At 36.5% G+C, this 26,646-nt stretch overlaps 1 protein-coding gene across 3 annotated transcripts in view; it reads right to left on the bottom strand.

Moving 5' to 3' along the window:
- The window catches only part of LOC129780428 (uncharacterized), a 62,965-nt gene extending 40,920 nt beyond the window's left edge, over positions 1-22,045 (bottom strand). For 2 of the 3 annotated variants that reach the window (XM_055788695.1, XM_055788696.1), the window contains exons 1-4: positions 21,623-22,042; positions 8,954-9,950; positions 284-416; positions 49-218 (exon numbers count right to left, since the gene is read on the bottom strand). In XM_055788695.1, the coding sequence (XP_055644670.1) occupies positions 49-218; positions 284-416; positions 8,954-9,092 (442 nt within the window). In that variant the 5' untranslated portion in view covers positions 9,093-9,950; positions 21,623-22,042. Of the gene's footprint in view, positions 1-48; positions 219-283; positions 417-8,953; positions 9,951-21,622 lie in introns of all 3 variants that reach the window. The other variant, XM_055788697.1, reaches the window with a different exon arrangement.
- Between the last annotated feature and the right edge of the window lie 4,601 nt (positions 22,046-26,646).

Below are 26,646 nucleotides of genomic sequence, written 5' to 3'. Positions count from 1 at the left end.
GAATTACGATGTAACATTACAGATTCAATATTAACTTGTACTTTTTACCTCCAGGCCGAGGGGGTGGATTAGATGGACCAACTGTGTCTAAAAAACAGTTATATTTTCGGGAATAGAGATCGAAATCGGGATCGAAGATAGTGCCTAACGGGCGAGAGTTAGTTGCATCGATCACATTTGCTGACAGCTGACAGGTTCCATTTCCTCGACCGGAAATTCTAAAATGGAAACACATGGTGAATTTAACTACAGTTATTCCTAAAATTTGAGTTCCAAGACTTACCCAAAAGCGAATGTTTGGCATTCTTTATCATTCAGACAGAGAGTTTCACATATTTTTAAAGAGTTTGTGTCCGAGTTCCGAAATGTTTTCTCGAATGGCAGCATGGCACCCAGTGCTATCCTTTCGAAGCAATCTGAAATTAGAATGGAGGACAATATACATTAGTGAGACAAAATATGATCTGAGACGTTGGAATTCAATGACTTAACATAATTAACAACATTGTTAGTTGTATGCAATTATCGAACCTGACAATTTGAACAACCAACTGAAACTATCGAATTTCATCTGTACTGTCCCGGTGGCACAGAAACGCATTGAACTGCAACGAAATTCGCGCGTGCAAGAATTTGCCCCTTTCTCGCGGGCTAGAGCATCACTTGCACTTGTGGAAGTAATTCGAAGACCCCTCATGCGAATCTTAGACTCCCCAGAGCTCCCAGCATGGTGGCACGTAAGTGTTATGCAATCCATGCCGTGCCGGAATTGTTTACCTATGACCAATTGTTCTGTTGCTGTTAAATCATCTACCGTAGGCGCAGAATGAAAACGAAAATAGGCAGCGTCGTAGCGGATGTTCGCTATTATTTGCATATTGGAGATGCCTTCTGTGGTGGCCGCAATCGATCGTTATTTTGTTGCATTGTGTACTACAAATGCACAAGCGACGGGCGCGTGGAAGTGGTCGGGTTTTGTTTAACAACAACGGATATATAGGTTGAAACGTGGAGCGCGTAAACACGGCGCATCGAGAATTCCTCCCATTCAGCTTAATGAAACAGAACTGAGAGAAGCGTGACGTCGGCTGCACGAAAGTGAGAGTGATACCTGTCTATGCCTAGTCTGATGATATTTGTTTTTGCTGCCACGAGGGCTGTGATAGATAATGATGATTTTCAGTCTTGTTGGTGGTGAGTGTAGTGAAACACAGATGGATTTATGATGAAAGCTCTAGAAATACATGAAAGTTTCGTAAGATGTTTCATTTCGAATATCACGTAATTGAAGTGAAACACTTGATTCATCACTGGTAGAGACTGGCGGAGATTAATTCAAATTCAATTTCATTCAAAAGAGTTGTTTGTTTAAATATGATAATTTCAGCTGTCCAGTTTCTTCAAGACCATTTCAAAATTCATAAGTATTATCAATGAAAAATTCAAAAATGTTGCCTGATTTACATGTCAATAATTGGCAACCTTGCCATTTCGACTATTAGCCTGAAAAATTCGTGTACTATTTACCAAATTTTTCTGAACGGATTTCTCGATATTCTTACATTTGTCGGAAATTGCGACCTTGAGCTCTTCAGTCGTGGTGTACCGCTTCCCCTCAGTATAGATTCTGCGTACAAGGATCCCCCTAAGATTTTGAAGAGGGTTCAAATCTGCAGAGCGAGCCAGTCAGTCCAAAAAAAATAAGTTTCTGGCCCTTAATGCATTGTTTCCTTGCTGGTATGAATGGTAGCATTGTTTTGCTTGAAATTTATTTTTTTGTGAAGATATCCACGCAAAAACGGTAGGAGAGAGGATTTCAGATCATGTATGTAATCCTTGAATGATGTGAAAGCTATCTTGAGCTTTCCAGTTGCACAGAATCCCACCCAAACCATGCACGAGCCTCCACCAAAATTCGTGGTGGATAAATACTGTTCCTTCTTCCGTAAGTCACGCCATTACCCGTTGAAACCATCCAACCCGTCAGGACCATCCAAATTGAACCTTTTTCGTTACTGAAGATAACGTAGCAACGTCAAAAGTAATAAAATAATTGAAGAACTTTTCGTTAAGGTATATACTGCCGTTCTACGCATAGTTGTCCCATGTTCCAAAACCAACAACTGAGAAAAACGCAATCACAGTTTTCCGGCATATTTGACTACCAAAAGCTTTAAGCATTTCAATTTAGCAATACACCGGGTTTTTTAGAATCACTATACTATTGTTTAATGAAATGAGCTTGATTACGGGTTCAAAAATTCATGGTGGGACTGTTATGCCTAGAATATCAACATGGGACAATTGAACTTGATGTTGTTTTTTGATATACTGGGAACAAACAATATTTTTTTTTGTGTTTTTCCGAAAGATTATGCATAGAAACATCGTTTTATGAAGAAATGAGTGATCTGCAACACCATCGCAGAATATAAATCTCATTGTTATTAGGCATTCGCTAACAAGGTGTACAAATGTTCTGTCAAAGTTTTTCTTATTTGTTTGAGAATAAGTTCGTTCTTTCAAACCAAAAATGAGCGCATTAGCCCTGCTGAATGTGTGACATGCAATTCTTGCTGATTGATTCGATATGGATCTACAAAAAATACATGGTAGGACAGTTATGAATAGAATATCAACATGGGACAATTGAACTTGATGTTTTGTTTTTAAAAGCTGGGAACAAACTATATGTTTTTTTTTGTGTTTTCCGTAAGATTATGCATAAAATCAACGTTTTATGAAAAAAAGTGAAAATCGTCAAAAAGTAACATGGGACAACTATGCGTAGAACGGCAGTATAGCAACATAAATTGTTTTGAAAATGTTCTTTGTCATGACATACCATGTCCCACTGTTGATTCATGTGAGCTTTCGCAAAATTCAGACGTCTTTCGATGTGAGATGATGTAAACTTAAAAGCTTTAACCTTTTTAGTGGCCTCCGAGAGCTGCGGTTAGCCGCAAACAACTTGATGACATGTGCTCACTCCTTCCTGAGCCACGATTGATCTTGGGAGACTTCAACTCTCACGGAACTGCCTGGGGGGAACAGTACGACGACAATTTCATTGTTGATATATGACTTTTGTAACAGCTTCAATATGACGCTTAGGCCAGGTATGTTCAAATGAATGAAACACAAATTTCTGCATTACTCGGAAATTAAACAAGCAAATGAAGCCAAATTTGGCATGTGAAAGTTTTAGGATGCAATAAATGTTTCTATGGTGGTTAGACTATCCACCCCTCCATCTAAGGGGTAGGGGGACTGCCCTAGAAATGAAACACAAATTTCTGTATTACTCGAGAATTAATCAAGCAAATGAAACCAAATCTGGCATAAGGAGGCTCTAGGGTACAATAAATGTTGCTATGGTGGTTAAACACTCCTCCCCCTCTCTAAGGGGGGGCTGCCATACAAATGAAACACATATTACAGGGGGCACACAAACTTCTGCATAACTCGAGAACTAATAAAGCACACTTTGGGACGTGAGGGTTTTTGGGTATGAGAAATGTTTCTATGATGGTATGACATCCGTCCCTCCTCTGTAATGTAGAGGGGGTCCCATAAAAATATTACACATATTTCAACCAAAAATATTCCAACCAAACAAGACAATTGAAACTTTTCGGAAAACTCTGAAGGAAAAAGGGAAAATTCGGAAAATTAAATTCCCATATGTTCTACAATTACATAGTGACAAGTGCTGTTAGTCCATTTCATGTTCGCGCTAGCGAATTTGATCTTTGTTCTAAACTGGAAATGGATTTTAAAGTGATGAAACGCACTCCTATATCTTCTTCTATGTTGATAAGAGCAGAACTCGAGATCTTCTGTGTTGATAAGAGCAGAACTCGAGAAAGGAATTGTCCGATTTAGGGCTGTCTTTATTCTATCATATTTTCTGTAGAAAACATTTATTTCATGTAACGGAGAAACATGTTATTTGCAAGTGGTTGAAAAATTTTGAGTAAGAATTGTGTCTGAAAATAATATGATATTATAATGATGAGTTTTGTTAGAAATACTAGGAAATTTATAGTAAAAGGTAAATTCAACGGGGTCGACTAGAAGATCAATCAATGAACAGTTCTGCGATTGGACCCATGAACTTGCTCATAGTAAGAAAACGTGAATGTTTGAAGGGATTGATAACAAAAAACAAATGTTGAGCGGGACGAAGTTTGCCGGGTCAGCTAGTATATTATTTTAGACCACTTGCATGGTTCAAGAAAACATATTTTTTCAATGGTGTTCTGGTATCCTGAACACCGATGTTGAACAGATAGTTTCTAAACTCAACAACACTCGTTTGTGAAAGAAACAGATAATGTAAATAAAACCAATGACGAAAGCAGGGATGCCAAATATGGGTAAATGAAATATCATTTTGTTTTATTATTTTCTCAAAAGTTTTTCAACTTGCAATAATTTCTAGGTAATTGTAAAAAGAGAAAAAAATGAGTGTATTGTATATTTCAGTGTATCAACACCCTGGATGATTGAAGAACTGTTAAAACATTTTATCGGGCATTGTGAAAAAGTAGTGGCAGTAAAAGATTCGCAGTTGTTTTTATTATAAAGCTTATTTTGAGTTTTTTTTTAGTTTTCAAAATTACAGTGCCAAATGATCATCAGTTACACAATATTTTTCATCGTTTTTTTCGAAGGTAAGTGTGTAAGTGTTCAACAATTAACGAGGTACTCTACCTATTTGATTTTCTTTTAATGAAGAATACTACCACAAATTTTCTAAATTATGACGAAAGACTTCATTGTGGTTTTGATGAAATAGAGAAAAAACCACAAGTGTAATTTTTTTTTATTTTGTAATTTGTATTTCGCAGTACAAGCCAATATAATCCAATGGAAGGCTGTTGCATTATAATTGTTCTTCTGCTGTTCAAACATAAAATATAATTAGATTAAGAAATCCACATAAGAATCAAATTAAACCTCATAGGCATCACACAGTATTATCATTTCGTTTATACAGATAACAGGGTCAAAAAAGGATCAACATTTGTACAACTTATCCCGAAAATTATAGTTTTTGCCGAATATAGGATTTTTTTAAATTTTCAACTTTTGAGCTGCTCGACAAATTTTCGATCTCTTACCAGAAAATGGAATCTATTTGAGTGAACTTTCTGAAGGAAATACTAATTTGCATCTTAAATTACCTGTTTTAGGAGAAACTTTAATGAACATTGTTTTTTGTGGTTTTTGGGGTGTCACGACCAAATGTAATATAATTTTTGGAAAGATAATATAAAATACGAAACATTGAAAAATGTATACCTACTTCTGGGTGAAATATTGAAAACTTTTGTTTTTGTGTGTTTTAAGGGGTCGGGAGCATGTTTTTCACATGAAGTTTGAAAAGATGAGACTTTTTTACATAACTAATGAAAAATTTATGTTGATATGTTTTACCGTTATTGAGATATATTATTTTTTGAATATGAACGAAGACGCTTTTAATATAAATAGGTTTGTCACGATAAACGTCAATGAAAAAATTATGGAAAGTAGCTCGAAACATGAGAAATCGCCCTTCAACGAATGAAAGCGAGGAATATTCACATCGATGGATTTTGAATTTTGCACGGAAGGTTTGTCCCGATTCCGTTCCCGTACAAAAAATTGTTCGAGATATTTCACAAGATAGGTGCGATCTTGATTCCGAGTTTTCGATGGTAGAATTCTCTCTTGCTCTCCTTTCTTGTAACAATTCGGCTCCAGGAACGGATAGAATTAAGTTCAACTTGTTGAAAAACCTCCCTGATGTGGCGAAACATCGCTTGTTGAATTTATTCAATCGGTTTCTGGAGCATAATATTGTTCCAGATGATTGGAGACAAGTAAGAGTTATAGCTATTCAAAAACCCGGAAAACCCGCGTCCGACTTCAATTCGTACCGCCCAATAGTAATGCTGTCATGTATACGGAAATTGTTGGAGAAAAAGATCTTGTTTCGCCTTGATCGATGGGTTGAAACGAATGACATACTCTCAGATACACAATATGGGTTCCGCAGGGGATGGCAAGGGGACGATTGATTGTCTTGCGTTGCTTTCTTCAGAAATTCAAACGGCTTACGCCGAAAAAAAAGCGAGCGAATTCAGTATCTTTGTCTCCGTATTGCGTTGGGATGTATGCCCTCAACGCATACCCTGATTCTCGAGGTTTTGGCAGGCGTACTCCCACTAAAAGATCGCTTCAATTTATTATCTTTTTGGTTCTTCATCCGGTGTAAGGTTATGAACCCTTTGGTGATCGGAAATTTTGAGCAGCTGATCAGCTAAATTTTCATTCTGGATTCATGAGCTCACATCATGAATATTCCCAGCCGTGTTTGTTTTCCCGACTACATCAATTCCTCTGTGCATTTTGATCTGTCCATGAAGCAGAGAATCCATGGAATTCGATATTATTATCGATCGGAGTTTGTTCCAACGATCTTCAAGGCAAAGTATGGGCTTATCAATTGTGAGAATATATACTTTACCGATGGGTCCTTAATGAACGAGTCCACAGGATTCGGAGTGTTCAACGAATTTTTTAGCACCTCTCACAGTCTTCAGAATCCTTGCTCAGTGTATATTGCTGAATTGGCAGCAATTCACTGGGTGCTGGACAGTGTCGCCTCACGACCTGTTGAACACTATTACATTGTAACGGATAGTCTTAGCTCTGTCGAAGCTATCCGTTCAGTGAGACCGGAAAAGCACTCGCCGTACTTCCTTGAGAGAATACGAGAAATTTCGAGTGCTTTATCCAGACGCTGTTATGTCATCACCTTTGTTTGGGTCCCTTCACATTGTTCAATTCCGGGTAATGAGAGGGCTGACTCATTAGCAAAGGTGGGTGCGATTGAAGGCGACATTTATCAGCGTCAAATCGCCTTCAATGAATTTTAGTCCGTAAAAATACTATCGTTAACTGGCAACGCAAATGGAACGAAGATGAATTGGGCCGGTGGCTCCACTCAATTATACCTAAGGTTAGCATCAAACCGTGTTTCAAAAGTCTGGACTTGAGTCGGGACTTTATTCGGCAGCCCAAAGTGCCTGTGAGAGATGTGTTGGCTCGGTTAGACCTTGATTACATGTCCCAAATATATGTTTTCCTTAAAGCTATCGGTCTTCGAGTGTGATTGTTCCTTTTCCCCTCATTTTCGTCCTACACGAGCTTTCGGTTCCCTTTCTTCTAACATTAAAATAAGTTAAATTACAAATACATATTAGATGTAAGGATAGTTTAAAGAATTGAGTATGAAATGTGAGTGTGAATGAGAATGTAAATGTGAGCGTGAATGTGAACATTATTATAATCTCCTTACATTCCATCCTTTTACTAATGAAAATGTGTCACCCTTCTAAACTCGAGTCGACCGCGAGTAATCGGTTCACTTTTGACGTAGGACTACGTCTTTCATTTCTGTACCGGGGTGTAAGTTCAAAGTTTTGAAAACGAGAGAGTGACGCTGGACTGCAAGGTTTTGAACGTTAATACCTCTTTACCGGCTGAATGGGGTGGTATACCAATCACTTCATCCGAAAGATAAAATGTCAACGAGTTATATGATTGTCACTTATTGGTCCAAAAATACGTTTCAATAGCTTAAAATTGCTTTGAAAGCAAGCTATTGAAATCATAACAATCTAGCTCATTGATGATGATTGGTGATCGCAATGTGTTCCCGAACACGGACGCAAAATCTAGGCACCTGGAGAAAGCGTCATAGCGAATACATCTTCTTCTTCTTCAATGGTACTAACGTTCCTAGAGGAACTTCGCCGTCTCAACGTAGTATTACTTGCGTCATTTTTATTAGTACTTAGTTGAGATTTCTATGCCAAATAACACGCCTTGAATGCATTCTGAGTGGCAAGTTCTAGAATACGCGGTATCACAGTGCAAGTCGGAGGAAATTTCTTCGACGAAAAATTCCCCCGACCAGAACGGGAATCGAACCCGAACACCCGGCATGTTAGTTATGACGCTAACCACTCAGCCAAGGGAGCACATGAAGCGAATACATGCAAGCTGTGATTTCTTCTGCTCGCTTGCATTAGTGTTTGAAAAACCATAGTACTTTTACTCGCATAAGTTTCTGTTCTACTTTTGCATGGAACAATCATGAAAAATTGTTTGCGTGTGAATGCGTCCGAGCGAAGGAATATTCGCATCCATTTACGCATTCGACTTGGTGTTCCCGTGATGCAATCCAATAGCATATGTTTCTTTTCTGCTTTCACATGGAACAGTCTTGAAAAATTGCCACATCACGATAAAAACGAAATGAATTTTATGTAAGGTTATAGACTTTGTTTCGTTTGCACCGTGAAGTGGCGCCCCCAGTTTCTAATCTGCACATGAAGTGATCATGAAAAATCTCGTGTTATTCTCACGAAAACAAAAATGAATCATGTATCAGACATCTTCAGTTGCTTTTACAAGGCCACTAAAATTCCATCGGTTCGTTTCGGGACCACCAAGTTCGAAAGAGTTGAATTTTATGTTAATAACAATTCCATACTTATACTCATCCACCCACACAATAACAGGAAAAACTTTCAGCAATCTTTCAAAATATTCATTCATTCATTCATTCAATAAAAATTAATTCAGATGCAATTTCAAATAAATGATTACCAAGCCAACGATAGTCCTACGTCTACCTTGCGGTTATATCACAGATATAACTCACTTCTTGTTTTTTTATTAACCATAGAATTAAGGAAACATGTTAATGGCTCCTTTAAACCTAGTAACTGAGCCTGTAAAAATAAACGGATCAATATAAAAAAAAGAATTGGTCATAAATCGGAAGAACTTTCTTCGATGAAGAAGAAATCCAACTGTTTTGTGTACTAAATATTCAAATTCAATTTGATATAATAACTGCGCTATATTGACTTCTCATTTTTACACTACTTACCATGCTGAGGCTGAACAAGACGGTTGTCGATTTGGATGGATCCGGTGATGGTTGATATCGCTAGTAGAACTAAAACTGAGGCGAAGATGTGGCATTTACACCTCACACTCTTCATTTTGCAAAATGTCGCTTCCCTCATGGAAGATATCACTATTGACCGTCGGGTAGGAAAGGGTCTGCTGATTATAATTCACTTTTTTGTGTTGATGATCTCACATTCAACGTTTTTTTTTTGCACTGATGGTCTTCACTTTGTTGTTCCCGTTTCACCTAAATACACAAATGTTAATTACTTCCTTTGTCCCGATTTCTCGATTGTTTCCTCTGTCGTGATTTCGCAACCTTGTTTTTGTCTTTTTCTCATCTTGTGCACCCGCGGTTATCGACCATGTGTTTCGAGCCGAAATTTCGAGCACTTTGGAGCGGGTTCACCGGCGACAAGAGGCTTTTATCTCCGGTGCTGATGATGCGGATATTTTTGGCGGTATGGTCAGGCCCACAGAAAAAAAAACTCAACATTTACAAACGACGAGTCGCTTATATTCGCACCATAATTGGATATACCAGGGAGAAAGCGCGATTAGTTTGGTCGAAAGATAGCGGTCACGTTACATTTCTTTTAGGTTTGATACCTTCGATCTGGCCTATCATTTCGATTTGTCGCTGGGAGCATCACACTAAAACTGTTGCGTGTTGCCTTTTTTTCACTCAGGTTGTCGAACCTACCAAATAATTATTGCGAAAGTTTTACAGCGGCGAAATTGTTGCAAACCTAACGTTGGATATAACGTTATGTCCTTTTTCAAGCGAAGTTTTCTCACTATATTTGCGGTTCCAGATTCTGGTTCAATTCAAACTCCTAGCTTGGGCTGATGATTATTAATAACATTCGCTTACTCTTTGCATTCAAGATTATGAAATATCCATGATGAAGTATCATTGCAGTCGCATCGGTGATTGCTAGGTTCAACACATTGATGGCGGATAGACGTTTTATCTGTAATAAAATAAAAAAAAATATTTTAAACTGGAATATGTTTTTACGTGTCTATTTTAACAGCATGTCGCTTTTTCGTGTTTGTATCGAAATAGGTTTGGATGAGAATTTTCAATCATGTTTTGTTGTTTGAAAAACTGTATCTTGTATACGAATCAAACAACATATAGGTATTTTTTATTTTAAGATTTCCTGTGTAGTATATAAAATTTTTGAACGTGAAAAGTACGTTCGATACTTCTTTCTCAGTAATGAGTAGGATTCAATCATGAGGTCAACTTCTACATTTTATAGTATTCTTCACGTTTGCGGCTTGTGAGTTTCAAAGACTAGAATCCAGCTCGCAATCCAGGATGACTCAACAAAAACATTAAGCCCTAGGCTTGGGCTATCTGTTACCGATTCACATCTGCTTCGTAGGAGCCGGCAAGCGTCCAACATCACAGGAGTGATCCAGTTTCTTCACCCTTGATCTACAAAATGATAATATTGTGCTAGCTTCTAGCTCGGATGACAAGGTTTATAGCCACACTATCAAGCGATTTTATGATCATCACACGTGAAACAATAGGTGGGTGTGTGGGTTCGCGACGCTGATCGCGATCTCGCATTCATCTGGGTGAGAAGCTTGCTGGTGCGTGAGCTCAACATGCGCTCCAACTAGTTTTGGTAAGCAGTTGGTCACAGTGGCTAGAACAAAGGATCATCGTTATCGAAACGAACACGCAAACACACGAATGTGATGTTGGTGCGGTCCGCTATTTAACGTCGAGTAAATAAAACAATGAATAGCGATGTCATAGGGAAATGACTAGAGGTCAAACTTCCCGTATTGACATGTAAATTGGGTGGTTTGTTTTTCATTTCATTTTTTGACAACGTTAGTCGAGAGGATAGCATCGTTTTGCACTTGTTCTGAAAGGGATTTGAACAGCAAGTAGTCATCACTTGAAAAGTGTAGAGTCGTTTGATGAATTTTGTTTAGGATGATGCGGAAATTGAATGTGATTCGTCGAAATGTGGTTGACGTTAATCTAATGGAATGATTTGGCTGTGCAATACCGGTATGATCCATGTTTCAACGATGTTTGATGTTCGACAATTCTTAAACGAAAGCTCAAAACCAATATAACTTTTTGAGTTAAACGGTTCTACTTCATAGAAACATCCTACGATTTAACTGAAGTCTTTTAAACGTTCTAGATTAATGGGGAAAGTGGTGTGATGGCTGGTATCTGGTACCTACCTCGCTACCTTTTTTTTCGTCGTTTAGTAAATTAATTGCATCATTATCATCATTGTACAATAACACCGTCTTATTAAAAAAAAAATTAAGACTTATTTCATTTTGAATTTTTGTATGTAGTTATTGAACATTTTTAATTCTATTCATTTAATTTAGTGTTTAATTATAACGAGTGTTTATCCCTGGCAGTTTGTTGCAATCTTTCTCCTCAATAAATGATCCTCTCAAATACTTGATTTTGTCTGATATTTTATAAGTTAGATTCAAATGATTTGTATTTTATGAGGTGTCAACTGGAAAGTTCACTGATTTTATTTTGTGAATGTAAGCATCCTCGTTTCGGACCAAATTCAAAAATGCATGGCGTTAAAATGCATGGCATTACTAACTTTACACATGAGTCTCGAAGAACTTCTCTAATAGAAATACTAAAATGATGTGTGGTTTGCTCGACGATTCACAATGTATTCATCAACACAATAAAAATATCATCGTATATTTTCTGTTAACTCAAAAAGCATGAGCGAACGCTAGAGATATGTGTCTGTTAGTAGATAGTCGGGCTGAATGAATATTGGTGTACCGAATTGTTTGATAGGAGGCAGTTGAAAGAAATCGTCTTCACCTTTCTCTATTTGACTCAATCGGACATCTTAAGAGTGATCCAGTTTCTGAAAATACACTAAATATTGACCGGTTGCCATAATAAAATTTGTGTCTTTGGTCTTAAAAAATCTATTTATCTGTGTTTTTTTCTCAGAAGCAACAAAGCACCACAGCAAAAAAGTATACTAATATTATAATTTATGCAAGAATGTATCCGTTCACACTTTTTCTAAACGAATTTTCACGTCTTGTAAACTTATTCACGAAACAAAATTGTTTGACAAAAGGCGCAAAACCAATTATTTCTGTGATACATGCGAAAAATAAAGGGTGTGTCACATCAAATTGCATCACGGAAAAAACGCTGTAGAAATTCGCCCAGTAGACCGATCCTTTTGAAAATTTTAGACAGTAAAATAAAAACTATTAAACAACTTTTGGCATTTTCTTTTTATTCATACTTCGAGCCCAAGCCCGTATGCTCGCACCTTCCTCTTTACCCCGTCCATAAGGTTCTGTACAACGTCAGGTTGTAATTTTTTTTTAACAGAAACCCATTTTCTCTTGAAGTCCGCCTCCGATTTGACAACTTTTGGGTTCTTCCGGAGGGCCTGCTTCATAATCGCCCAATATTTCTCTATTGGGCGAAGCTCCGGCGCGTTGGGCGGGTTCATTTCCTTTGGCACGAAGGTGACCCCGGTGGCTTCGTACCACTCCAACACGTCCTTTGAATAGTGGCACGAAGCGAGATCCGGCCAGAAGATGGTCGGGCCCTCGTGCTGCTTCAATAGTGGTAGTAAGCGCTTCTGTAGGCACTCCTTAAGGTAAACCTGCCCGTTTACCGTGCCGGTCATCACGAAGGGGGCGCTCCGCTTTCCGCATAAGCAGATCGCTTGCCACACCATGTACTTTTTGGCAAACTTGGATAGTTTCTGCTTGCGAATCTCCTCCGGAACGCTGAATTTGTCCTCTGCGGAGAAGAACAACAGGCCCGGCAGCTGACGAAAGTCCGCTTTGACGTAGGTTTCGTCGTCCATTACCAGGCAATGCGGCTTCGTCAGCATTTCGGTGTACAGCTTCCGGGCTCGCGTCTTCCCCACCATGTTTTGCCTTTCGTCGCGGTTAGGAGCCTTCTGAACCTTGTATGTACGCAGGCCCTCCCGCTGCTTGGTCCGCTGGACGAATGAACTTGACAAATTCAGCTTATTGGCGACATCCCGGACCGAACTTCTCGGATCACGTCTAAACTGCTTAACTACGCGCTTTTGATCTTTTTCACTGACGGAGCATCCATTTTTGCCGTTCTTCACCTTCCGGTCGATGGTTAGGTTCTCGAAGTATCGTTTTAGTACTCTGCTGACCGTGGATTGGACGATTCCCAGCATCTTACCGATGTCCCGATGTGACAACTCCGGATTCTCGAAATGAGTGCACAGGATTAATTCACGACGCTCTTTTTCGTTCGACGACATTTTTCCAAATTTACGAAAAATTGACAGTGAAGCATGGCCAACGTGATCTATACACTCTTATCTGATTATAAGCGAAAGCTGAAGATATAATTCCTAAAAATTAAATTTCTACAGCGTTTTTTCCGTGATGCAATTTGATGTGACACACCCTTTATCACACGAATAAGAATTACAGCAAATATTTTTCAAACATAAACATAAAAACATTGGGGGTCTCCGTAGCCACATTGGTTGCGCGTTCGCTTAGTAAGCGATCGATCGTGGGTTCAAAACTCAGGGCCCTCATTGACCATCTTTGTGTTGTTACAGAAAAGCTACGTCCACGCAACAATCATCAGCGATGGAGATCGATCCACGGTCGAAATAAGATCGATTCATCCATACAACTGCTCTGCAAGACACATCGGGCTGCTGTTCTATAAGTAACTCAACAATGATCAATCAATTGTCTCCGCTATCCGGTCTAACTGGATAATGGAAGAACAGAACGAAAACTCTTACGCCTATATGGCAACTGTGTAAATGTGTACCATATGCATTGGTATAGAAGGGAATATTTACTCTAACGCCGAAAACATGGCAACTGTGTAATGTGCTAATTATAGATATGATAAACATGTGACATGTACACGATTGAAATTCGGCTCTGTTACAGCTAAAATGCTAATGAGCCTAAAATAAACAAAAGGGATAAAAAAAAAAATAAAAACATTGTATAGTAAAAAATTATCAGAAGTTTACAAAAAATAAAGTAATCTTGTTCATCTTTCATGATCTCACAAAGTTATACATCACTGCTTTATCGTGTAAAAAAATTTCGACCAGTACGACACACATGTCGAAATTTAATACGACAGCAAAGGGTTAAATTTATAGGTTCAATCTTGAAGCATAAGTTTTACTGTGTTACCTTATAAACTTCTCAGCCGAACTGTTAGATTGAACATGAGAAAGCAGTACTACACGCTACATATGAATGCCAAATGACTCTCATTCTGACTGGTTCTGATTCGAATTCTATATGAATAAAATTGATGAGTTGGGAGAGAATATAATTGAGATCAAGCTATTACTAATATTGGATCGTTATTTTAAAAAATCTGTAAATCTGTATGAAAACCAAAAAAATCTGTAATCGGTATTTACAGATTCTTGGTTTCAAAAAGTCTGAAAAATCGGTATAAATACAGATTATTCTGTAGATATGGTAACCCTGTTGACCGCCACTTCAAATTGTGTGTAGAAGTTTGAAAATGATCAACGAAAACGAATTTTGCAAGAATTCAGCACGGTGAGCGATCCTTTGATCAGACAATTAGCTAAGAAAAAAGTTGTAAGTGTCGGAGCAATTCAGACCGCATTACACAATTAAGGAGAACAGAACACTTTCGCAAATTGCATTTTGAAGCATGTTTGAGAGTAAAATAAAAAAAAACAATACGGTTTCTGTTATCTATATAATAAGCTTAAATTTAAGAAAGTTCCTTAATTTGAACTCGACGACGATACCATTTCTACATGTTAAACTCATTTTCAAATGTTATAGACCGTTTGCTTTGTATGGACTGGACAACTATCGTAAAAATAGCTTTTTGTCCTGCAGTAGCAGTAGCGGTACTTAGACTCTATGAACTGGTTATGATCTATTGAAAAAAATGATTGTACAACATTTTTTTCAAGTAGTAGTACGAACCATTCGTAATGTAAATTAATAAAAAGTATAGAAGAAACATTATATTTTTATGGTTTTGATTTTATGATTTTTGTACAAGTCCTGTGTTTATATTTAGGTGCCAATTCTATCATATATATATATATATATATATATATATATATATATATATATATATAAATGTTCTGTTCGTTTGTGTACGCGTCAAAAACTCGAAAAGTACGGAACCAATTGAGTACAAAGTTGGACACAATATACAACCCACTTCAAGGAGTGTTGTTACGACATAAAAAAATTGGAAAATTGGAAGAAACGTGATTTTATATATGACCAAAGTGCGTCTCTGAAATTGAGCTTCTAATGAAAATCGACTACAGTCAACTCTCCCTTACTCGATGTTCTGTATCTCGATATTTTCCCTAACTCGATGTACTCGATTTTACAAGCATTCTTCTCTCCATAACACGATACCTCCCTAACTCGATGCCTCTCTTACTCGATGTGTTTTGATTCATTTTTCCATGGATTTTCACCTCCCTAACTCGATTGATTTTCGCGTACATTTTTTTGTGCGTTATTACCTCAGATTTCAATTGCCCTTGAAAGTGAAGACGGAGTGTTCGTGTCATCAAACAATTTCTTTTCAAGTATGGAAAACCACGAGAAACCTTTCAAGCGAACAATCAAAACGCTAACCATTGCGCATGGTTTGAGCATCATCGAGCAGGTCGAAAAATATGGACGGAAGGGGTCTGAAGCTGCAAATAATTTCAGTATTGCACAAAGTGCGGTATCAACACTACTCAAACTAAAGTAAAAATGGAATCGGAATGGAAAATTGTATCTAGACCAAAAGCATATAAGGTTGGTCAGAATCGAGAAGCTGGAGCGGTCAATGGATTTTTGTCTTGTCAAGCTAGACAAAATAATTTACCCCTCTTCTATTCTTCGGGATATGGCTTGAGAATTTGTCCAGAAACTGGGAAATCCTAACTTTAAAGCACAACCAACATGGACGGGAGTGATATTCCGCTGGCATAATTAATGTGTCGTGAGCGATGTCGACGGTACAATACCGTTCGATTGCTCAATGTCTTTTAATAATTAGTGCAAAAAGGACCAAAACGTGATTTGCTGTGATCTGATGCCAGATACCTATATACTAGAAAGTATTGAAAAACCTGAGAAAAACGCTGAAGATAGTAGTTCTATTGAGATGTTAATTCGAACGTTAAATCAAACCTGAAGAATATGTCCGGAATATTGAAATCAACTGAAAATGTTCCTGTGAAACTATTCGAACATTTCTTTGTGATTGAACAGTTCCTGCGTGATCGTTACAATTCAGTTTGAGTAACATACTTAATCAATATTTTCTTTGTTAACCTAGTGCCTCGTGCAAGTCGGACTCGATTATATACAAACTCGATTATATATGATTCGATTATGTAAAATTTAGGACTCGATTGTATACAGTTTGAAAAAAAAAGTTTTTTTTTATAATTCAAATATGAATAATTTCAAGAAAAAAAATTAACCTTTCAGCATTAAGGTGAAATTTAAGTGGCTTTTATAAGTACAGTGGGTTAAAAATCGCGATTTTTGAAGATTTTGATTGAATCTTCATCAGGAATTGTTTATATCGATATTGCAGCGAAATTAAGAGAGATAGAAGTTTGTTCGTCAAAGAACAAATTGTAGAGAGGTTAGAGAGCTTTAATTTAATTGATAGAAACAATCAAGTTTAGTATGAATTTTTAGGATAAAATTAATAATTGCAAATAAAAAAAAACTTTTAAATTTTCCACTTCAAAAATGTTTAATCCACTAATTTAGATGTTCCACTACTATATCCTGTACTAAATTTTCTCATCTTTCAAATGAAAGCAACAAAATCGGATTACGTAGCATACTTTTCAATGTAGAGTCAATTTGAGCTAACAGAATCCGAAACAAAGAAAAAGTTCTATAAGTCTGTCATCGTTGAAATTCTAACATATGCGTAGAAGGATTTTTATCGTGAAATATAACCGTCTATCACCTCCTGAAAGATTCTGGAAAAAATATTTTTTTTATATGAGAAAGGTGTTTTTTCACTTTAAGGGAATGAATCAAAAATTCAAATTCATACCATAATTGGGACACTTACACTAATATATGACAATTTGAGACATAAAAAAAATTAGGAAAAAATGTTCTGTATCTCGATACCTCCCTAACTCGATGGTCCCTTTGGATATCTAGTTAGGGAGAGTTGACTGTATTTAGTAATGAATATGTGTTCTATGTAAAGGAAACATCTTTTTGCCGCGTGTTTGACGAAATCATGAACTGAAATTGTGTTTCGAAGTGATTTAAAATTTAACGATTTCCCTCATTTATCTCTATATATAAATGTTCTGTTCGTTTGTGTACGCGTCAAAAACTCGAAAATTACGGAACCGATTGAGCTCAAACTATGATACAAGCACTTTCACTTTCCCACTAATTAAAAAAATCTATGCAATGTTCTCTCTTTATAATTCCCATAATTTCGATGAGAAGTACTAACGGTTTTATTTAGCCAGCTACACTTCCCCAAATTCACGTGTCCATCCCCCCTTTCCTTACCTATAATAAGCAGCATTCGTTGGGATTAGTTCAATACAAAATCCACAAAAACCTCACAAAGGAGCACTCACAGTCATATCACGGCCAAGATATTTAGTCTTTTAACGATACAATGATTATGTTTCATCACAGACAATGTTTCAGGCAAGGATAATGTAGAAAAACTAGCTATTTAATCTTAAGTGTAGGAATACACTGGGAGATGATGGCTTCTTATTCTATTCTGATAAACTAAGCAGTCGCCTTTTTCGACCGATCGATTTATGTTTCTGAAGAAACGGTACTATTGATAAGGATTTTTATGCACATTCATGGACATCGATACAAGTAAACCAAGAACTTTAAGTTTTTCGTGTTAATGTTGGAATATCTATCTGATTTTTTCCAACAGCTTACCATTGTTTTTAGTGTGCTGTCCGAACTTTTTCGGCCACTAATAAATGGTTTTTCTACAACCACAGTGGCAAGTGACAAAACAGTTTTGAGTATAGAATGATTCAAATTTGCGGATTTTTGAACGTTATTTTGATATTTTTATTTTTTTGGTCTTTTTACAATAAATTAAAAGTATTTGAATTTATTTTCAAGAAAAGAATTTCAGCTACGTCCTATATGTATAAAGGCGAATTGCGAAGTTCAAAGAGTACAAACGATTAAAGGAAAGACGTATATGTCAATTTATAGAAAAATATTTTGTTTCGGTTTTTGATTTTTCAAATGATTTTTTATATGCTAAAGCTTTTTTACATTCAAACAATCAGGAACGTTTGTATTTCGGCTATGAAGTTATACGAAATATTTTATTTGATTTTCAAGAAACAATATATCATCGCAATAACGAAAATACATACTCTTTCTATTTTTTGATATTTTTTTGTACAAAATATCTCAGATATCCAAAAATTGTATAAAAAGTTTCTTTTTAGGTTTTGACACCTCGAGAGCCATGATAAGTTTTTTGGAGTTTTCTCCTAAAAGTAGACATTTGGGGCGTTGTTTCCAATTTTTGAGGCGAATGAACTACAAAGTTTAAGGCCTCTTAAAAACAAAGAATGGAATGAAATGTACATTTTTTTCTATCTTCGTCGAAATCAGCATAATAATGGAACAAAATATGTTTCAAAAATGAAAAAATCATCTAATTTTTTTTTCATATTCCAGATATAAAAGTCCCGAAGTCTCTTTTTCTCGACACCTCAAAAAACATATTTTTTATGTTTCCTCTAAAAGTTAACTTTTGAGTGCTGTCCAGTATTTACTTTGAATATTATTTCAATGCTTTTCATTCACTGATAACAGATTGAAAATTGGTCCGGCATTTGTGATGTATCGGAATTTCCAGAACGATTGTATTCGGCAAAATTTGCATGAAAGTAGAATTTTCGTACCACCTTAATTCAGAACGGGGTACCTTAAGCCCGAGTCTATCGAGCCAAAAAAATTTTTTTTCATTATTTTTTTTGCATGTATTTTTTGTTTTTTGAAAATAAAAGAGGAATTTGACTTTTGATTCATCCTCTTAAAGTCAGAAAACACCTTTCTCACATGAAAAAATTATCCAGATTATCTGAGGAGGTGATAGACGATCATATTTGATGAAAAAATCCTTGTATATGCTCGCATATGTTCGAATTTCAAAAATGACAGAGTTATAGATCTTTTTTTGTTTTGGACACTATTGCCTCAAACTGGCTCTACATTTAAAAATGTGCTACGGAAGACGATTCTGTTGCTTCCATTTGAAAGATGAGAAAATTTAGTACAGGATATAGTACAGGTGAAACATTCAAATTAGTGGATTTTAATAACATTTTGTAAGTGAAAAACTTAAAAGTTAATAATGTGTAATGTGTTATTATTAATTTTAACCTAAAAATTTATATTAAACTAGATTGTTTCTATCAATTAAATAGAAGCTCTCTAACCTCTCTACAATTTCTTCTTTGACACCCAACTTCTATCTTTCTTAATTTGGCTGAAATATCTATATAAACAATTCCTGGCGAAAATTCTTCAAAAATCACTATTTGTACCATACTGTGCATGTAATAGCCACTTACATTTCACATCAACGTTGAAAGATTACATCTCTTCTTGAAGTAAGTCATATTTGAAATATGAAAAAATATATATTTTCCAAACTGTATATAATCGAGTACAAAATTGAATATAATCGAATCACATATAATCCAGTCCGACCTGTATGAGTTGTAAGGAAAGCAGAGCATTTTTTCTAATAGATACTTTTTCATGAAATTGCGTTAAAATTGAGCAGAATATTTTAATTAAAAATAATTCATACATATTGTTTACAATATGTATGAATTACATGTTTACAGACTTCTTGAAAAAGATAAGTTTATAATTTACGTTATCGTTTGGTGTATTAAAAACGACATTATAATGATAATTTCGGCAAAACAGTGGTTGGTTACTGACAGCAGTTTTAATTGAATGAATGCTTAACCGGTGCAGGAACCTTAAAACATGTCAACATTTCGAGCTTAACTTAACATTCACTGCCGTGAAAGTTGATTTTTTACGCCTACGAAAAAGGATACTGGGCTTGGACATGTGCTCCCGTGGCCGAGTGGTTAGCGTCATAACTAACATGCCGGGTGTTCGGGTTCGATTCCCGTTCTGGTCGGGGGAATTTTTCGTCAAAGAAATTTCCTCCGACTTGCACTGTGATCACGCGTATTCTAGAGCTTGCCACTCAGAATGCATTCAAGGCGTGTTATTTGGCATAGAAATCTCAACTAAGTACTAATAAAAATGACGCAAGTAATACTACGTTGAGACGGCGAAGTTCCTCTAGGAACGTTAGTGCCATTGAAGAAGAAGAAGAAGAAGAAAAAGAAGAAGAAGAAGAAGAAGAAGAAGAAGCTTGGACAGATGAAAATGTCGAGAATTTCAAGGTTAGATGCTCTGCCCGTTTGTTTTCAGAAATATTACGATGTTAGTTTTAACTTGTACATTCAAAAACCAATGAAGAGCCTCCCAGTGCGAAGTTCTATCATTGGTTGCCACAGATTTCCAGATTGGTTCCACATATTCCAGATTGAGTCGTCAGAGGAGGAAACAAGTTTAGTTTGCATTGCTTATTATTTAGTAAAATTCGTTTAATTTCCACTTCACTACAATCATTGTGTATCATTGTATGTTGAATGTTCGCCTAGCATTGACCCCAAATTTTTTCTACATAGTTTTCAAAACTGAAACTCGATTTTACACCATTTATGCCCGGTGTCACTGTCAAATTATTACGAAACGATACCAGAGATTGATTGCGTACTCGAACATTTTCGCATGAACCGTACGATATTCACACGCGAAAAAAACATAAAAAACGTGTTAGAGCCTCGCTTGGATTCCAAAACGCGCAGAACGTGGAGCTAATTACCATCTAAATATTTTTTCTCTGCTGGTGACAGTACGAGATAGAACCAGAATGGTCAGAACGGCACGGCAATGCATTTAGCATCATCTCAGGCAAGGTCAATAAAACCTAATCCACCTACACAAATACGCACACATCGCGGTACTGTTTTGTTTGGTTACTGCTGTCGTACAGAATCAACCACCGTATACCATTTTCTTGTTGCCGTCCAGTTTCGACCGCTGAGGCTTCGACCTGGCAGTTTTGTTTTAATTGTGGGCTTCATTGTCTCTACCACCAAATTGTTTTGCATTTGAATGGTTTGAATTTTGTTTCATTCAACCCCTCCGAAAGGGATTTGCACTGGTGATGCGGGTTCGGTCTGATGAGTTCTCTAAGTTCAACCTATGTCGGGAAGAGGTGGGAATGCGTTCGAGCGAACACAGTGTTGTTGACCAGGCTTATAATCCAACAAACCTGTGATGCGAAAACGAAATGGTTAGCCCGAGGATAGTTTCCAGTAACTTTGTATGGATACAGAGAACTGGTAGAAGTGGTGTGTGGTTAAATAAATTCACATATCTTTTCGTGATTTTTTTTATAAAAAGTATCCTTGCTCTAATTGGAGTTTCTCACTCCCCACTAAGTTTTCACAAATATTCCATCGACCAAAAACAATCTTTTCACCTTTTTGCATCGAATTTCACTGTCACTATCACTATTCAGTGTTTGAATTCTTCCGTTACACTTTTTGTTTCCATATTTATCTGGTTGTTCCACACGCCTGTGCTTCTAATCGATGTTTAGCATATTTTCACTGTTTCAATTTAGAATAGTTTCTACCGGAAAACCCCAAAGTTCTCACGGTCAATTCCACTAGCTGGCTAGCAGCCTCTCTGCATGCATCAATTAAATTTGTAGCAGCTTTATTTACACCGGTTCTAAACATACAAATCCAAGCCTGTTGTTTGTCACTGAAGCTCCGAGGCGCCAAATCTCGACAGGCAGCAGCAAAACTCTATCCGACTGCGGAATGCGTGCGAACACGAACAAACGATGGAACCGACTGAATAATTTGATTGCGACTAAAGTGAATTTATTTTTATATTTTAACATACATATAAATCGGATTACTCTCCGCTCTGCTGCTGCTGTCGAACTGAGTCAGGTCTCTTTTCTCTGCGCTGAAGATGAGTACCCACGAACCAAGCGGTGGAAAAGCTTTTGCGGAACTGACTGCTTTGGGGTTAACGTTTACTGGAATTGGGAGTGCTGGGCGTGTTGTTGGTGAAGACTCCTCGCTAATTATCTGTTCGTTTCATTTGCACCCTCACACTTACATTATGTTGTCATCTTCAGGTAGAGGTCTTTGTGTTGAACGAAGAGAACATCCTTAAGGAAGCGGGACAATTCATGACATTCACCCGCTTAATACTTGAAATCCAATTACCATATCATTGCCTTTATTCGATTAAGATATTAATATGCGTTCTCGCTTCCACGGTTCCATACTTTTGAGCTAATTTACTATTTATTTTCGCATGTTGGTTCACAGTTACTTAGGAGCGGCGTCTAATCTCGACTGTCAAACGAAAAACCTAAAATTAAACAAATCGTAAGCTGGATGGCAAGTCTGACAACTGTCAGGGCACAATTTTGCAAATCACGAAATAAATAACCTTCAATTTGAAACAACGAATAATACAGAAATCTATGAAGATGAATGTCTGCTATAATATCTTAAGGATAAATAAAGGATGCTTCGTAAGATTTTTCTATTTTGTCTTGAAATCTTTGTAGTGATAATGGAAGATCTAATATATGATAAAAAAATGCAGAATAAGAGAAATTTAAAATGAAAATCTAGCTCCGAAGTGCTGATGCCCTGACGCCGTACTGGTTTCATTCATCTGTGTTTTCGAACTATTTTTGCAAATTAACGTTAAAACATATTAAGCTTAAATTTGCAACATAGATACTATTTTATCATTTTCTGTGCGAACTTTTTCATAGCTTGTATGGGTTTTATTTGAATTAGATTCTCCGTTCATACATTTTAAATGAGTTTTGCAAAATCGGCAAAATGCGTAGTGTTGGGAATGAACGTGTGGTCAAGCCAAGGTCCGCTCCATTGACTTTTTGCAAGGCTAGAGACGAATGAACTTGAATATTAAATCTTCTACTGAATGTCATCGTGTGGAAATGATACTTGTTATTTTCGCCATTAAAATAAAACAGATGAACATTCATTCTCTAGTTCTTTATTTATTATCATGGAAAATTTGTAAAGTTACAGAGGAATTACTTCAGATCAAATTTTTCGTCTTTGTGTTTGATTAAGGCCCTCAAACGCTGAAGTCCAATGGATTCAAATCGGAAGACGCTGATGGATGTCTTAAGGGGCCGTCGCCAAATACAGTTGAAAGCAGAAACTTTTTTCTCCAAAGAACTACTTGATACAAGGCAGCAAATGGTCTTTGATGACGTGTTGTATGTAGTACTCTTTGTTGATTCGCGCGCCACTGTCAATCAACTTTCCTTAGGTGGATTTTGCTCCCCAAACCATTACGGCTGAAACATTCTGATATCGTTCCACTCCTCTTTTATCGACTGGAATATCTCGAAGACATGGTCTCCAAAGTCCTCAAAAGAAATTAATTTTACCATATCATCAATTTTTTGGCCGCTGACTTGCACTGAAATTTTGTGGCAAATTTTGTTAAGGCAGTATTCTACACTAGAAATTTAAAAAAACTTTTTTTCCTTCCTATTTCTATATATTATACACTCAAGAATATGCCCTAGAAAGGACTTATCGAAAATCCTATTATTTACCGAGTTGGAGTCATTTCAGTGATGCGGTATATAACCTGGTACGGTCATAACAATGAACTTAAAACGCGTTTTTCTCGAAACTATTTTTTTTTTCAAACTGGCGTACATGATATCTCTACTGAACCGATTCATGTCAAACTTATATGAATACAATCTGCATGCATCTCTCTATCGCATGAACCTCTAACAATAATATTTTTGAAATTTTACTATTATTAAAAAATCGGGAAACGTAAGAAAAAACGTTTCAAACCAAATTTTGTTTTTCAAACGACCGTCATTTTGTCAAAAAATGTGTTTTTGGCTTGTCCGAGGTTCATGCGATAGTGGCATCTTTACAGGTTCAGAATCTGTACGATTTTTTTGTTTCAGATAACCAGAAGGGATGGAATCGTGTACGCCATGGCACAACTTTTTTTTGAACCCCCTCACTTCATCTACTCTTAACTATTCTAGTTATCAATATTTTTTCTCCGTTAAATTTTTGTTTCATTGTTTGTTTTACGTTTTTACAATTACGTAGGAATCACCATTGTTCAAGTACGAGCCTAGTAGGTTGAAATGAATTACCAAATATATTCTTATATTATCGTTGCTGTAACCCTACGCGTTATAATTCCGATAACCATCTAACAGAATACGAGATATCAGCCCATAAACGATCGATCGCTCTCACGATCGTCGATAGGGCCGAAGGTTAGCGATAGATAAAATAAGACGATATCAGAATAGGAGTATTGTATCAGTCTCAAATAAACGGTCAAGTCAAACAGTCACATCTTGTGAAATAAAATTCCTTGTGATAAAATCACAGATTGCGTTTCACTGACGAATAAAAAAAACTAAAGTGCATGTTCAAACAAACTCTTCTTGGATGGCACTAACGTTCCCAGTGGAGCTTTTGCCTTCCCAACATATGTATTACTTGCGCCTTTTTTATTAGTAGTACTTAGTTGAGATTTCTGTGCCGAATAACACACCTTGAATGTATTCTGGAGTGGCAAGCTCTAGAATACGCGTGACCACAGTGCAAGTCGGAAGAAATTTATTTGATTGAAAATCTCCCGGTCAGAACCGGAATCGAACCGGAATCGTATTCAAACAACCATATTTAGTCATTTAGTAAAATTATAATATTTAATAATATTTTTTGAAAAAAAATATTTTGAAAATTGAAACTCGTTTTACTCAAAATAATTTTTTATTTTAATTTAATAAAAAATATTAATAGCCCTTATAATTTCCAACAAGTCACCCATACATCGGAAGTTGGGCACTTTTACAGGGAAAGAGTTTTTATATAATACTAGCTGATCCGGCAAACTTCGTCCCGCCCAAAATTTATTTTTCGTTATCATATCCACGTTTTCTTACTAAGCGCTGTTCATGGGTCCAATCGCAGAATTATTCATTGATTAATCTTCTAATCTACCCTTTAAAATTACCTTTTACTATAAAATTCCTAGTACTTCTACCAAAAGTCGACATTATAATATCAGATTATTTTCAAATACACTTCTCGTTCAAGATTTTTCAACCACTTGCAAATAACATGCTTCTCCGTTACGTTACATGCCAAATTTGGTTTTATTTGCTTGATTATTCTCGTGTTTCATTTTTATGGCAGCCCCCTCGAATTTCGACTCTCTGGACAGCAAGAAAACATCTTGATCATTTTTTCAACGAGGAACTAAACAAGTCTCGGGAAGATGAAATATTCGTGCTGTGCGAAAAATTGCGGAGAAACGTAGAACACGACCATACCAGGCGAATACGGTGCTCGCTCGATGGTATTCACTTTATGTTTGGTTAAATAATTCAGTACAATTAGGTCTTGTACAACAAAATTATCCATGCTAAAATGACAAAAATTGAAAAAAATTGACTGATGTAGACAAACGCTAGACAGACACTAATGATCGGATGGCACTAAAATCTGACAGATGTTCCTGGTTCCCGGTACTTTCTGATCATAGGGGAGGGTAGGGCGGAGCTAGTTGGTCATTTTTGAATAAATTTGGCTATAACTTTGTAGTACGAAGTTTTGCGTTAGAATATTATGTACCACAATGAAGCTTACCTTTGACCCTTTTAATGAAAAATAACCAGAGAATCATTTATTTGACATTTATTTTTTTCTATTTAACGTCTTTATATTTCAGAATAAGTTGACCAGCTAACCTCACACACGGGGTACGGGGTATAATAGGCATGTTCTTTTAAAGCAAATAAGAAGCGTTTTTCCATTGGAAGCTTTCTTCACTATAAATTAATTAATTAAATCAAAACCAAAACAGTTAACAAATATCATGAAGTCAAGTAAAAAAACAAATAAATGAAAATTTCAAATACTCATCGTTGTTGGAAATTAGTCAGGCAATCTTTCCAGCCATTTCATCTCTCTTCCACTTTGCGGTGCACCAGAGATGCAGGTTTGAAGACATGTCATCATTCTGAAGACATTTGATTTTGTGAAGGCATTTCGGTATGATAGCGTGCGTGGTTGTGCTCGAAAATGCGGATGATTGTAACATTTCGTTTCTATTATTTTGGACCTATACTACACAATAGATTAACCTAGATCTTTCAAACGACCACTTCACAAATCGAAGGTTTTCCGGTTACATACCTTTTCAACAATTAGTTTTATAGATACGGTTTGAGTTACAATAAAAACTTCAAGGCTAAAATAAACAAATAGAGTTATCACAGTTCCGTTTTTGTGTGAAGAACTTTCCTCCGATGGTGAAGAAATTTGAAGACGTTTTCTCGTACTCGTATTTGAAAATTTGAAAAAATTACCTGGCATCCCTGCGGCGCACAGCCGGTTTCTTGCTTGCATTCCTTATGATGACCTTTGTACCGTTCGTCCCAAA

Source organism: Toxorhynchites rutilus, chromosome 3 (assembly GCF_029784135.1).
Source record: "Toxorhynchites rutilus septentrionalis strain SRP chromosome 3, ASM2978413v1, whole genome shotgun sequence".
Lineage (NCBI taxonomy): Eukaryota > Metazoa > Arthropoda > Insecta > Diptera > Culicidae > Toxorhynchites > Toxorhynchites rutilus.
The sequence above is the reverse complement of the archived record's forward strand: the minus strand, read 5'-3'. Positions and strand labels throughout refer to the sequence as shown.